A 15,068-nucleotide genomic window follows, 5' to 3' on the forward strand; every position below is an offset into this window, starting at 1 on the left:
ATGGGCTTCAATGACATAGATCTAGGAAGCAAATTGATAACTTGGAGCAAAAGGAGCTGCCTACAACCCGGGACATGCCGCTAGCATACCCGCCGAACACAGACACACATGCAAACGGACAGACAGCCCTACAGCTGGTGAGAGGGTGTGTTTTAATACTAACGGAGAGCACGGCTACAGTAGGCTCACCGATAACGCGGAACAAATGGCTCGGTTTGGGGCGGATGAGTGCTAGTCTGCCCTCCGGACACAGCCACCTCGGTCATGAATGGGAGTGATGTTCTCTTAAAGGAAATAACCGTCCCTTACTTTAACATGGCCTCTTCTTTCTCCTCTTCCTCCTTCTGCCGAACCATCACAGCCATTATAATCTTCCTCTCCTCCTCCGTGAGGTGACTGAGGTCCGGCAGATCGGGCATGGAAGTCGGCGCGGTGGGTGGGCGAGGGCCGCCGTGGGGCCCCACTGAGGCCGACATATTTTACCCCTCCTTGGCGTGTCGCTTTATTGACAAAATCCCGAGAGACGAAACCCACTTTTCACGACATAGTCCGCGGACAGAGCAGCAGCTCTCGCAAATAGCGCGAGCCTTTCATGGTTGCGGGAACCCACGGTTATGCTCGTTTCTATTTGACTGTTTTCGCCTTCTCTCCTTCTCTCCCCCCCACCCCCCGCCCTCCCGCCTCTCCCCTCCACCTCCAGTTACGGATAGCCCATGTGTATACCACGGCTGACACGGAGTGGGGAAGCCTCGCTTTGTTGGCTGCCGTGAGATGTCCCTGTCACCGGTCTCGGACTTGGTGCTGGATGAAGGCGAGGCGGAGTCTTTACCCTGCTCGCGCTCTCGCTCTCTCTCGCTCTCTCACTCTCTCTCTCTCTCTCTCTCTCTCTCGACTGTCGATGCTGCTGCTGTTGCTGTCAGGGAGATGGAATAGTCAATGGGACCGCAGCCCCTGAAGCGCGTACCTTCCTCGAGCAGAGACGCGCATATCATTTAAGAATGGGGACTCACCATACGCGCACGAACTCCTAGCTTTCCCTTACCCTATCCGAGCTGATGACGCGCTTTCCTACTACAACCACCCATCACACACCTTTTCTACCTCCCCGGGCTCGTGCACAAGAACAAAACCATTGGGACATTAGGCTACAGACTATAATTCGCCTCTGCTAACTGTAGTGTATTTAAAAATCCAGAGCAGCAACGTCAGCTAACTGTGGTGTTCCAATGCCCGTGAATGGAGTGTCCGTTAGTGTATCTGGAAGAAGACACGAAGTCCCGGCGATGCTTTGTTGGTTGCATTATTTAGGACTACGAAACATTTAGAATATAGACTAAAGAGTATTGTGTCCCATATGTGTTGCTATCCCATTTCTATACAAGTAACACTTCCTTCCCATTTGATTATATTAAAATAGGAAATCAACAGGCCATGTCACTTTCTGGTATAAGATATAGTTGATACGTCCAGGACAATATGTGGATGGTCACCCATATTTGTCAAATTCTTAGGATTTCGTTAATTAAATGTAAACTGATTAATTCCTATTTCAAATTAAACACGCACATTCAATCTTTGGAAATCAAAAGATTTAATTTGTTCGGTAAAATGACGCCCACAAATAGATATAAGGGGAGATATAACTGAATTCAGCACCATGGAAAGCACGAATTTACGCAGTTTTTTTCCTGAATTGAATTAACAGCGAAATTCTCCTCTTTTTTGGCTTTTTCATATTACAAGTTACAACAAGGCTCGTGATTTATTAAAGCTGCATTTGTCAAACGCATGATGACTTGAATATTATGTAGGCCTACGTTAATAGGCTATCATATCGATAAAGAAAATATTTTATTCTAGCCACAGTATGCAGTTTACACCGCAAAAAGGCCTATATTATTGTACAAGTCTATCTCCTTTCACCAGCTTAACTATCTGTCGGTTCGTTGAAATCTGTTTAGCTTATGTTAGCTTTATCGGTTTTGCATGCTCGTGACCAAATATGAAACATTTTCATATGTTCCTTGGTAGTTCGTTAGGACCTGTTGTAAAAATACAGTTATAATAAATAACTTATTATTGCTTCGGGTAAAGCCGTAGCCTATGATCACTGCTGCTGGGCTGTCGTCACACAACGTCCGCTCCTTAGTTCTCGTGATGTGGTGCTGTGGCCGAGTATGCGCAAGTCCAGCAGATGGCAAAATAGAGTCGAAAACACTACTGTACCAAGAAACCCACGTGCTGCATCCTTCCTCAATTTCCAAAGTAAAAGTCCTCATTATTGGAGAAATTTACAGTGTACTTCTGTGCTCCGACCTTTCCAATTCTGTAAACACATTTGGAATGGCCTCTCAGCTGAGGTTTTAAAATATCATTAACATTCCTTTGTTTTCAATGTTTAATTTTTGTAATATTTATATGTATATATTAATATTTATAAATATATTTCAAAATATTCTCAGATTGAAAGCTGCTGTAGGCAACTTTCTCAATACTCACAGTGTTGTGAAACATTTTGAAAATCATAACACCTGACACCACAGAGATAGAGAAACCCCTACCCCCCTCGCTTCTCCACACACCCAGGGCACACACCCCCCCCCCCCCAAACCCCCCGCCCCCCCTGCTTCTCCACACACTCCACACATTTCAAAGCAACTAAACGGTACTAATTGTATCATAGGTTGTACTGTCCAACAGTTACTCAGAAACGGCATGTGTTGAGGCAGCCTCCCTGATACAGGACCCTTTGGGAGTCTGGTTGTATACACAACAATCAATACTGGCTACAACTAGCAGGGTTTCAAGTAGTTCTAGCTAACATGATCTATCCAACAAGTGATGTTTGCTTACCTATCTAGTTTAGGTAAAATAGTTAGGTAAAACACCTAACTTCACCTCCTACACAGATAATGTTAGCAAACATCTAATTCATCCTAGAACTAGTCATCCAAAGCGGTAACGTTATCAGTAATAGTTACCTTGCTACTTTTGGTGGCTAAATTCATTGGAGGTAACTTACTTAATTGACTGGCAAGCACAAAGTCCAAGTAAATTAATGTTGAAATGTACATGTATCTGTGCAGCAGAAACAATCCGCGTGTTGTGTTTGTCTTCAACTCCACACACTCCCAAATGCTTTGCCATCTTTTTAACTGTGCTCTGAAGTTTATTCTAGTTTTAGAGCAAGCACTATCCAATTTTATTTTCTACTTTTTGGGGATTACATGGTGTTTAAACCAGTCATTTATCTGTCATTGGTGAAATTATTTATTTCTCAAGTCATCTAGCTACGTGTACTGTTGTGAATTCTCAAGATCAATCTCACTGATGATTGGTTCATGACATTAACTAGACTGGGCAAACCCCTTGTTTTACAATGCTGAATTTCTATGAACTTAGTATATAGTGCTGGATTTCTTCATAACAGCTTTTTCTGTGATTGCCAGTTTACCAATTTAGCATGACTGTTCTTCGATATCTTTATAAAAAAATAGTTAGCTCCTGCAGCCTTAAAAAAGTCTGTTTTGGCACTACAATATTGATTAATCAAAACGAAATATATTTAAGATTTGGAGCTAAAATATGAGCTTTTATTTACATATGTCCTGTTGTGCATCACTGTCTGCAAGCTTTTACAGCTCTGTTTGAAATCATCCGATTGAAATAGTACCTATATTGAGGAACCAGTTTGACCGTAGTACCTCTGTGTTAGAATCATTTTCCTCCGCGGGAGATCACGTTTCTCATCGGCTCACAGAGATAGTAACATGTTAGGGTGACCAAGTGATGACTGCAAATATGTTCACTTACCAAATCCTTTTATAATCCTCTCCTCGTTGTCAAAAAATCCTCCAATTAAAATGGTTAAAAAGGTGCTATCCTCCACTCATATGTGGATAATGGCTACCCACTACACCCCACAGTGGGTCTGGATCTGGTCCAAAAAGTTGTGATTTATAACCATGCAGTGAACTGAACTTAGGCTACATCTATTTGGAAACATGCATGTGCTTATTTCGTTGTTTATGGAAAGAACATTAGTTAATGTAGTGATTATCCTTTTGGATCCTTCGCGTGCACCCACAGGGTTAGGGTAGGTCTTTCCATAAACAACGATGATAAGCGTATGTGTGTTTCAAAATGTGTGTGGCCTACAGTTCAGTTCACTGTGGTGATACAAATCACAATTTTATGGAGGTACAGATCCACTGTGCGATTTTGGTGGTACCCATTATTAGCACTATGAATGTTGCATTTTGTAACACCTTTTTACCATTTTAATCGAGGATTTTTGGATAATCGGGTGCAGGACTATATTTGCATATATATATATATATATAGCGTTCACATATATTGCGTTCAGTACTACAAAAAAAGTTACTTATAAATGAGAATAAATTTTTACTTTCATTCTGAAATTATCCGCTCTCGCGCCGACAGGAAGTAACATTGTACTGTTTGTTGGAGCTCCTAGAAGCAAACAGCAATTTGACTTCCAGCCTGCGGAGCTGCCTGTGGGCTAGGTGTACACTCCTAACATTAGTTGGATCGGTGAATGTTGGCAGCGTCTCAGATAATGATTGGCTGCTCCTGACTGATTTGTTATTTATGGAAAACAAAGTCGAAAAGAAATGAGGTGTAGTTTCAGATGTTTTAGTTGACGATCAAGCAGTCGATGCGTCTGCACGGCTTTTAGGCTACTTGCAGGGTGAAGATCACTACGGGAGCAACGACAGAATTCGGAAAGAACCAGTGCTCGTGATCGCTTTGCATTTGTCTTCTTGTCCCTTCTAGTTGTCGAGCAGTTCTTTTGGTAAGGTTCTTTCGGTTTTTGCCTCCATACAAGGTATATGCCTGGAATATACCTAAATAATATCCGTACTATTCCATGATATGGAGCCGAATAAAAGTTGCTTCTGTCACAGTAGCTAGCAATTCTAGGTAAGAGATGAATTGCAACCCTGCTATGGAGGAATATTTCGGACAAAATTAAATAAATAAATACAGTATCAGAATGAATTCCAGTTGTCCACCATGTGTTGAAAGCAAGGTGAGGTCAGTGAAACGTCACAACTCGTAAACTCGGGTATCACTGAACTTGCCCGAGTTTACCACTGGTATTTACCACTTGGTCGGCCGTTCGGGTGCAATTTCCTGGTGGTAGACTCGGAAATAACCGACTTTACGAGTTGACGAGGACCGGCCGAGTGCACCATTATTTCATGTCGCATACGTAGTGTCATTGAAATAAATAAATAAATACGTAGATTTCGTGCCACGTTTAATTATTTATGCTCACATTTCATGATGTATTTATTTATTTATGCTTACATTTCATGATGTATTTATTTATTTCATGATGTATTTATTTATTTAATTTTGTCCGACATATTCCTCCACACCCTTCTAGTAATCAGAGCTAGACCGTGTTTCTATTAGTATTTCAGTTCAGTCAATTTCTAGAATTCACTTCCATGAAATGGAAAACGTCTGTAATGTTCAATTTCCTCAGTTGGTGAGTTAAACTGAAATCTTCTCAAGTTTAAGTTTTCTTTTATATTTATTGAGGGAAATGTATATTATTTTGAAAACAAAATGAATAAGTTTTTATTTTTGCATCTCTCAACTGATGTTTTAATAAGCTTTTAATGTTATGTTGTGTCATTCAGGCTGTCATCTCTTTATGCAGCTCGACATTTGTTGACTCAATTCAGGTTAAACAACATTTCCAGATTTCCCCGCCCACAGATACAGGCTTAACAAACCTGGGTGTGTCTTTGACAGGATTTTAATTGTGTTAATAGTTTTTGGGTTAGTCAGCCGAGGAGCTGAAGTCTCAGGGCAGTGTGTTTGGCTGGGTATGCCCTGGTCTGTATGAGGCCTTATCCTCTGTCCGCAGGAGGACTGCAGCGGCCATGTTGCCTGTCCTGGTGGTTCACGGAGGAGCGGGTAATGTCCCGAGGCAGCGCGCCGAGCTCTCCTGTGCGGGGGTGCGGGAGGCGGCCCGGGCCGGTTACGCCCTGCTGCAGTCGGGCCGGAGCGCGATGGACGCTGTGGTGGAGGCGGTGACACTGCTGGAGAACAACCCCGCCTTCAATGCAGGTAGCATGTAGCATGTAGCGTGTAGCATGTAGTGCGCGTGCTGGGCGTGTGTAATGCAGGCCGTGCGGTGCGCACGTTAACCTGCGTGTGCGTGTGCGTGTGTCCACCTGTGTCATCCCGCTCCTCTGTGTTTCCTGGCAAGCCCCTTCCCACCCTGCATGTCTGTGTCGTCCTGTCATCCCCCCGCGTGACGCAGAGTCGCTGTGACCCCTGTGACCCCTGACTTCCTATCCGGCAGGATGCGGCTCTGTGCTGAACGAGCACGGCGGCGTGGAGATGGACGCGCTGGTGATGGACGGGCGCACGCTAGCCAGCGGGGCCGTGTCGGCGGTGAGGAGGATCGCCAACCCCGTGCAGCTGGCCCGCCTGGTGATGGAGAAGGTGACGCCTCGCAGTGACAGCCGCCGCGCGGGACGTTCGCTCAGCCGAGCTCTCCTCTGGAGAACCCTGCTGCGCGAGCGAACGTTAAGCCAGCGTACTGTAAACACAAAAGCTTCGCCCTCACAGAGAGAGAGCGTTAAGCCAGCGTACTGTAAACACAGAAGCTCCGCCCTCAGACAGAGAGAGAGCGTTAAGCCAGCGTACTGTAAACACAGAAGCTCCGCCCTCACACAGAGAGAGAGCGTTAAGCCAGCGTACTGTAAACACAGAAGCTCCACCCTCAGACAGAGAGAGAGCGTTAAGCCAGCGTACTGTAAACACAGAAGCTCCGCCCTCAGACAGAGAGAGAGCGTTGAGCCAGCATGCTGTAAACACAGAAGCTCCGCCCTCAGACAGAGAGAGAGTGTTAAGCCAGCGTACTGTAAACACAGAAGCTCCGCCCTCAGACAGAGATCTCCCCGTCCGCCTGTCTCCCCGCAGACGCAGCACCTGTGCCTGACTGCGGAAGGGGCCTCTAAGTTTGCCCGGGCCGTCGGCGTGCCGGAGGTACCGGAGGAGACGCTGATCACCGACTACGCCCGCAAGCGCTGGCAGCGGAACCTCCAGCCCGGCTCCAACCCGGTGGAGTGCCAGATGTGAGCCCTCCGTCCCTCTGACGTCCTGTCCCCAAACACAGCCTCGCCGGCCCGAATCTGAGCCCTCCCCGGCCTCCGCAGGCAGGGGTACAGGCTTCAGCTTCAGCTCATAGAGTGGAACATTTTTCATGTCTTAAATGAAAAGGGTTAAAGGTGGTCTTACAAGCACTGTGTATGTGAGCATGTGTTTTAGAGACACTGTAATCTCACAAAGCCTTTGTGTGTGTGTTTGTGTGTGTGTGTGTGTGTGTGTGTGTGTGTGTGTGTCTCAGGGGGAAGATGGGCACAGTGGGCGCTGTGGCGGTCGATTCGGAAGGGAACGTGGCCTGTGCCACCTCCACGGGGGGCATGCTTAATAAGATGGAGGGGCGTGTGGGTGACACCCCCTGTGTTGGTGAGTGACCAGGCTTTACACTGCAGACTGAGCCGCTGACTCACTCTGACGTAGGAGACGCATGCTGTCTGTGCCCTCCCACACTCACAGAGACGGGAGAACACAGAGGCTGTAAACTGAAGCAAAAACAAGGAAAGATGGAGGACTGACAGGAAGTGTGCTTTGTGTGGAGCTACCTTAAGTGCCCTTGTGCAGGACAGTAGGACAGGGAGAAATGGCCTTTAGACCTGGGGAATGTGGGATAAGGTTCAGTTAGTCATGAGACCTTACTGTCTGCTGGGCTAACCTTTAGCTCGAAAGTATGAAATCCACCAATGACTGCTTTTCTCTTTCTCACGTGTGTTCTGGAGTGTGAAGGAGAGTTCTGCATGTACGTGCCTAATGCGCGCGCACACACACACACACACACACACACACACACTTTAGCACTATGACCTTTCTGCGTTATTCTGTGTGATTGTCAAACATGGATCTGTAGTATCTTCCTTTCTTAGATTTGACATCTATTATTCATTTATTATTAATAATATATGTTATTAAACATCTATTTATTCATTTGGGTGGAAGAATACTTGATCTTTAATCCTAGTCATTCAGAGAGAAAGTGATATTAATATATGATCAAAGCCTCATGCCTCACCAACTAAAAAGCCAAAAGAGTAAATTAATTTGACCTTACATATATTTTTTGTATTACAGCACGTGTACTTGGTGAGAACACTTATAGAAATATAATATTTAGATGAGTAAAAAAATTTGGATCCTCTGCTGATCCCGGGGAAATATATCCAGACTCCCTGTGCACTGTTTATCCCCCTACTGGTTTCATGTGAAACGGTATGGAGATTGAACAGGGAAACTTGTCTCAAGAAAGCTGGAACTTACACCACTTCAATGTTTCTCACCCCACCTAGTGGTCATAAAGTGGAAGTACACACTCTGCCAAAGCTGGTTGACTTGCATCAGGGGAGTCAAACTCCAGTCCTGGAGGGCTGCAGCAAATGCGGGGTTAACTCCAGTTCTGGAGGGACACACTGTTGGCAAGTTTCACTCCAGGTCTGGAGGGCCGCAGTGTCTGCGGGTTAAACTCCGGTCCTGGAGGGGGCACAGCGACTGCAGGTTTAACTCAGGGCTTGGACGGCTGCAGGTTTAACTCCGAGCCTGGACGGGTGCGGAGTCTGCAGGGTTCTGTGATGTCCTTTCAGTCAGCAGCCAGTTAAGTTCTTGGTAACGAGGTGTGGAAACTCTTAAGCCAGCACAGATCTAAACCCATCACTGGTGCTGAAACACAGAAAACCAGAAAGACTGCAGTCGGACCCCTCTGGCTTGTGTGACCTTTAATGACCCTCTGAGTCTGTTATTATTGCTGCCTCTTACATACCGATCTTCTTTATGAAACTTTAGTTTTGTCCCTTTTTCACTTGTTAGCAAACATACCCCAGCACTGCGTTAGCATGTATACCCCAGCACTGTGTTAGCATATATACCCCATCACTGTGTTAGCATATATACCCCAACACTGTGTCAGCATATTTACCGCAACACTGCGTTAGCATATTTACCCCAGCACTGCGTTAGCATGTATATCCCAGCACTGCGTTAGCATATATACCCCAGCACTGCGTTAGCATATATACACCAGCACTGTGTTAGCATATTTACCCTAGGACAGTGTTAGCATATTTACCCCAGGACTGCGTTAACATATATACCCCAGCACTGTGTTAGCATATTTACCCTAGGACAGCGTTAGCATATATACCCCATCAATGCTGTGAGAGCTCTTATTACAGCAGAGGCAGGTCTGTCTTTGTGCTTACGAGGGCCACCCGGGAGTTTACGTCCACACCACTGAGTTTGGAGGCCTGGGTCACTATGTCGCTCTCTGGGGGAAATATGCTGGCCTCTACACACAGCTTTAGACATGGAAGAAAAGCCAGGCCATCTTTGCAGTGCTTCGTGAACGCTGTAAGGCTTGTTGTGCAGTGTGTCTTCCTGTCCTGTGCCCGAGTGACCCTGTGCTGGATGGTCCTGCAGGGTGTGGAGGCTACGCGGATAACCTGCTGGGAGCAGTGTCACCCACGGGTCACGGGGAGGCCATCATGAAGGTCACACTGTCCAGACTGATCCTCTTCTACATGGAGCAAGGTATCATCTACACACACACCCTACTGATTACACACCCACACTGCACACACCCTACTGATTACACACTCACACTGCACACACCCTACTGATTACACACCCACACTGCACACACTCCTACTGATTACATACACCCCCACTGTTTACACACTCACACTGCACACACACCCTACTGATTACACACACACACTGCACACACACCCTACTGATTACACACTCACACTGCACACACCCTACTGATTACACACACACACTGCACACACACCCTACTGATTACATACACCCCCACTGTTTACACACTCACACTGCACACACACCCTACTGATTACACACACACACTGCACACACACCCTACTGATTACACACTCACACTGCACACACCCTACTGATTACACACACACACTGCACACACACCCTACTGATTACATACACCCCCACTGATTACACACACACTGCACACACCCTACTGATTACACACTCAATCTGCACACACCCCTTCTGATTACACACACACACTGCACACACACCCTACTGATTACACACTCACACTGCACACACACCCTACTGATTACACACTCACACTGCACACACCCTACTGATTACACACACACACACTGCACACACACCCTACTGATTACAAACACCCCCACTGATTACACACACACTGCACACACACCCTACTGATTACATACACCCCCACTGATTACACACTCACACTGCACACACCCTACTGATTACACACACACACTGCACACACACCCTACTGATTACACACTCACACTGCACACACACCCTACTGATTACACACTCACACTGCACACACCCCTACTGATTACACGCTCACATTGCACACACCTCTACTGCTTACACACTCACACTGCACACACACCTACTGATTACATGCTCACATTGCACACAACTCTACTGCTTACACACTCACAATGCACACACACCCTACTGATTACACACTCACACTGCACACACCCCTACTGATTACACACTCACACTGCACACACACACTACTGCTTACACACTCACACTGCACACACACCCTACTGCTTACACACTCACACTGCACACACCCCTACTGACTACACACTCACACTGCACACACCCCTACTGACTACACACTCACACTGCACACACCCCTACTGACTACACACTCACACTGCACACAACCCTACTGACTACACACTCACACTGCACACACACGCTACTGATTACACACTCACACTGCATACACCCCTACTGATTACACACTCACACTGCACACACACCCTACTGATTACACACTCATACTGCACACACACCCTACTGCTTACACACTCACACTGCACACACCCCTACTGACTACACACTCACACTGCACACACACCCTACTGATTACACACTCACACTGCACACACCCCTACTGATTACACACTCACACTGCACACACACCCTACTGATTACACACTCACACTGCACACACCTCTACTGATTACACACCCTACTGCTTACACACTCACACTGCATACACACCCCTACTTCTTACACACACACCGGAGTTAGCAGGTCGGAGGTGGCAGATTGGAGGTGGCAGGTCGGAGTTAGCAGTTTGGAGGTGGCAGGTCGGAGTTAGCAGGTCGGAGGTGGCTGGTCGGAGTTAGCAGGTCGGAGCTGGCTGGTCGGAGTTAGCAGGTCGGAGTTGGCAGGTCGGAGTTGGTAGGTCGGAGTTGGCAGTTCGGAGGTGGCAGGTCGGAGTTGGCAGGTCGGAGGTGGCAAGTCGGAGGTGGTAGGCCAGAGTTGGCAGGTCGAAGGTGGTAGTTCGGAGGTGGCAGGTCAGAGGTGGCAGGTCGGAGTTGGCAGGTCGGAGGTGGCAAGTCGGAGGTGGTAGGTCAGAGTTGGCAGGTCGAAGGTGGCAGGTCGGAGGTGGCTGGTCGGAGTTGGCAGGTTGGAGTTGGCAGGTCAGAGGTGGCAAGTCGAAGGTGGCAGGTCGGAGTTAGCAGGTCGGAGTTGGCAAGTCGGTGGTGGCAGGTCGGAGTTAGCAGGTCGGAGGTGGCAGGTCGGAGTTGGCAGGTCGGAGGTGGCAGTTCGGAGATGGTGGGTCGGAGGTGGCGGGTCGGAGTTGGCAGGTCGGAGGTGGTAGGTCAGAGTTGGCAGGTCGAAGGTGGCAGGTCGGAGGTGGCTGGTCGGAGTTGGCAGGTTGGAGTTGGTAGGTCAGAGGTGGCAAGTCGAAGGTGGCAGGTCGGAGTTAGCAGGTCGGAGGTGGCAGGTCGGAGTTGGCAGGTCGGAGGTGGCAGTTCGGAGATGGTGGGTCGGAGGTGGTGGGTCGGAGGTGGCGGGTCGGAGTTAGCAGGTCGGAGGTGGTAGGTCAGAGTTAGCAGTTCGGAGGTGGCAGGTCAGAGGTGGCGGGTCGGAGGTGGTTGGTCGAAGTTGGCAGGTCGGAGGTGGCAGTCTCGGAGTTAGCAGGTCAGAGTTAGCAGGTCGGAATTGGCAAATTGGTGGTGGCAGGTCGGAGTTGGCAGGTCGGAGGTGGCAGTTCGGAGGTGGCAGGTCAGAGGTGGCGGGTCGAAGGTGGTTGGTCGAAGTTGGCAGGTCGGAGGTGGCAGTCTTGGAGTTGGCAGGTCGAAATTGGCAGGTCGGAGTTAGCAGGTTGGAGGTGGCAGGTCGGAGGTGGCTGGTTGGAGTTGGCAGGTCGGAGGTGGTTGGTCGGAGTTGGCAGGTGTTTGAGAGCAGTGATCTGTGAGCCATTTCAATGTCAGCATGACCTCCGCTTTGTTGGGTAATCATTAGCCGGTGCGCTGGAGCGGACTGGGCCAAGGCATCGGCCGCTTACCTGCAGCATTCTGGGTGTTTACACCCAACACACAGCTCGGCCGTGGGGGGGGTGGGGGGGGGGTCACACTGAGGACCCGCAGTTTGGTCTTGTGTGTTTTACAGTAGCAGACAGAAGCTAAACGCAGCAGACAAATTCAGAGCTACTTTTCTGAATACCAGAAATAGCTTTGTTTCTGGACCAGAACCAGAGGCTCTGGGGAAAAGGGGTTTTCCCTTTTCAAGAGGTTATATGTCCATATTTCATGAATTACAGTTTTTACTTTCAGATGAAATAAACCAGGCGTGCAATTTGTCATTGTCATTTTTTTTAGGCAGAGCTGATTAACCCTATTCCGGGAGATCTGCCATCCTGTAGGTTTTCACTCCAACCCTAACAAAGCGCACCTCACTCAACAGCTAGAGCAGGGCTGTCCAACCCTGTTCCTGCAGATCTGCCATCCTGTAGGTTTTCACTCCAACCCTAACAAAGCGCACCTCACTCAACAGCTAGAGCAGAACTGCCCAATCCTGTTCCTGGAGATCTACCGTCCTGTAGGTTTTTTCACCAACTTTTACAAAGCACATCTCAACAGCCAGAGATCTCAGTCAGCTGCTGAGCAGTAGAGTCAGGTGTGCCAAATTAGTTTTGGAGTGAAAATCTACAGGCCGGTGGATCTCCAGGACCAGGGAATCACTCTCAGGTGATAAGGGTTTAATTGGGTGTGCTGGTTTGAGGGGGGTTGAGAGATGGGGGGGGGGGGGGGGGGGGACACAGCTCCTGTTTTACAGCGTGAAGAGTGACCCGTGTGGGGTCTGTCTCCTCCCCCAGGGAAGACAGCTGCGGACGCGTCGGACCAGGCCCTGGCCTACATGTGGGAGCGGGTGCAGGGGCTGGCCGGGGTGGTGGTGGTGGACCCCCGAGGCGGGTGGGCGGCCCGCTTCAACAGCCTGCAGATGGCGTGGGCCGCCGCCCAGAACGGGCAGCTGCACTACGGCCTGGGCAAAGGAGAGGACTTCACCCTGCCCCTGCAGGACCAGCCTGCAGCCGCCACCCAGAACCTGGAGCAGCAGCATGCCGCCAGCACCCACAACCTGGAGCAGCAGTGACAGCACACACCTGTACATACACACACACACCTGCACATACACACACACAGACACGCACACACAGTCACACACACACACATACCCACACACACACACACACACACTCCCAGAACAGCGCAAACACACACAGTCTCACACACACACACACCCACATACACACACACACACTTCTGCTGACAGCCTGAAATCAGAAGCTCCACACACTCCCAGGAAATGCACAAAGCGGACAGTTATGCTTTTATACTGACGTCAGCACCAGTGCCAAAGTGCTTCTATTCACAGTCCAGTCTCTTAGATTAGTCAGAGGATGTTTTCATTGGTGAATTCTCATTGGTTAATGCCTCTGTGTTAAAGCTATGGTGTGCTTCGGAGTCCCTATATGAAACACGGTGAGAACGTTCATTCATTTCCTTTATTAAGCAAATCAATGAATGAAACCTTAGTTTAAGCCCGTTAAACTGTGATACACTTTTCCCAGGTGGCTCCAGTGCGTTTCCCTTTCATTCTTGTGTTACATGCACAGCCTGGACTGAAAGCTAGGCTGCGTTCTGCAAGCACCTGCCGCCAGAGTTTGCCTGATGCTCTGACGCGTCACTTCCTGTGCTGTGGCTCCTGGGTGTGCTTTCGCACCGCATGGCAGAACAGACTCAGCTGAGCACGGTCTGAGCGTGCTCTGTGCCATGGACTAGCACAGACTCAGCTGAGCACAGTCTGAGCGTGCTCTGTGCCGTGGACTAGCACAGACTCAGCTGAGCGCAGTCTGAGCGTTCTCTGTGCCGTGCACTAGCACAGACTCAGCTGAGCGCAGTCTGAGCGTTCTCTGTGCCGTGCACTAGCACAGACTCAGCTGAGCGCAGTCTGAGTGTGCTCTGTGCCATGGACTAGCACAGACTCAGCTGAGCGCAGTCTGAGCGTGCTCTGTGCCATGCACTAGCATTTCATAACACGCTGGGCCTGTAATTCAAGTTCATATTTACATTACTGGCATGATTACTCTTGAGCTTGTTGTTGCCAAAGCAGTTTGCTTTTGGTGTCAACACAAGCGCCTGTGCTAGGAATGCTCCCATAACTGGTGTGCTGGTTCCAACAGGGGTGTGTGCGGACAAGATGCAGGGCCTTAACTGTCAGGACTTCTGCGTTTAGATCCTCACTGCGTCTGTTCATTTCCTGCCTGCTGGTTTGTTGTTAAAATGTGCCCCTCAAAGAACAGATACATTCTTTATAAATCACACACACAATTGCTTTCGAGCAAATTGAGTGCTGAATGCTTTTTTTTCTTCAAATGTAACATTGGAACGCAAGTCCCCGACTGGCTCATGTGGTGTCATGTGATTTTTATTTTTCAGATTTAAACTTCACTCTTAAGTGAAAAACAAACAAAAAGCCCCAAAGAGGTCTGGGAGATATGATGATATGGTGACCAAGTCCCCAAGTGAAAGGCAATCAGGAATTTACCTGAATCCACAGACCCATGTTATGAATAGAGCGTGCGTGTGTGTGGT

At 48.5% G+C, this 15,068-nt stretch overlaps 2 protein-coding genes across 12 annotated transcripts in view; one reads left to right on the forward strand and one right to left on the reverse strand.

The window, feature by feature from the left end:
* The window catches only part of LOC118217999 (regulating synaptic membrane exocytosis protein 1-like), a 107,903-nt gene extending 106,717 nt beyond the window's left edge, over window positions 1–1,186 (reverse strand). For 3 of the 9 annotated variants that reach the window (XM_035400290.1, XM_035400288.1, XM_035400291.1), the window contains exon 1: window positions 310–1,180. In XM_035400290.1, coding sequence (XP_035256181.1) covers window positions 310–476 — 167 coding nt within the window. In that variant the 5' untranslated portion in view covers window positions 477–1,180. Of the gene's footprint in view, window positions 1–309 lie in introns of all 9 variants that reach the window. The other 6 variants (XM_035400287.1, XM_035400289.1, XM_035400286.1 and 3 more) reach the window with 6 other exon arrangements.
* A 3,261-nt stretch (window positions 1,187–4,447) lies between these two features.
* Window positions 4,448–13,944, forward strand: asrgl1 (asparaginase and isoaspartyl peptidase 1). 3 transcript variants are annotated; one of them, XM_035401036.1, is made up of 7 exons: window positions 4,448–4,944; window positions 5,903–6,105; window positions 6,344–6,486; window positions 6,967–7,121; window positions 7,394–7,515; window positions 9,553–9,663; window positions 13,289–13,944. In XM_035401036.1, the coding sequence occupies exons 1-7, from the start codon at window positions 4,892–4,894 to the stop codon at window positions 13,564–13,566; spliced, it is 1,065 nt and encodes a 354-aa protein (XP_035256927.1). In that variant the 5' UTR covers window positions 4,448–4,891; the 3' UTR covers window positions 13,567–13,944. The 3 variants fall into 3 exon arrangements, with proteins under 3 accessions (XP_035256927.1, XP_035256929.1, XP_035256928.1); XM_035401038.1 differs by having other exon boundaries at window positions 4,449–4,816; XM_035401037.1 differs by lacking the exon at window positions 4,448–4,944 and adding an exon at window positions 5,333–5,518.
* Window positions 13,945–15,068: the final 1,124 nt, after the last annotated feature.

Source organism: Anguilla anguilla, chromosome 18 (assembly GCF_013347855.1).
Source record: "Anguilla anguilla isolate fAngAng1 chromosome 18, fAngAng1.pri, whole genome shotgun sequence".
NCBI lineage: Eukaryota > Metazoa > Chordata > Actinopteri > Anguilliformes > Anguillidae > Anguilla > Anguilla anguilla.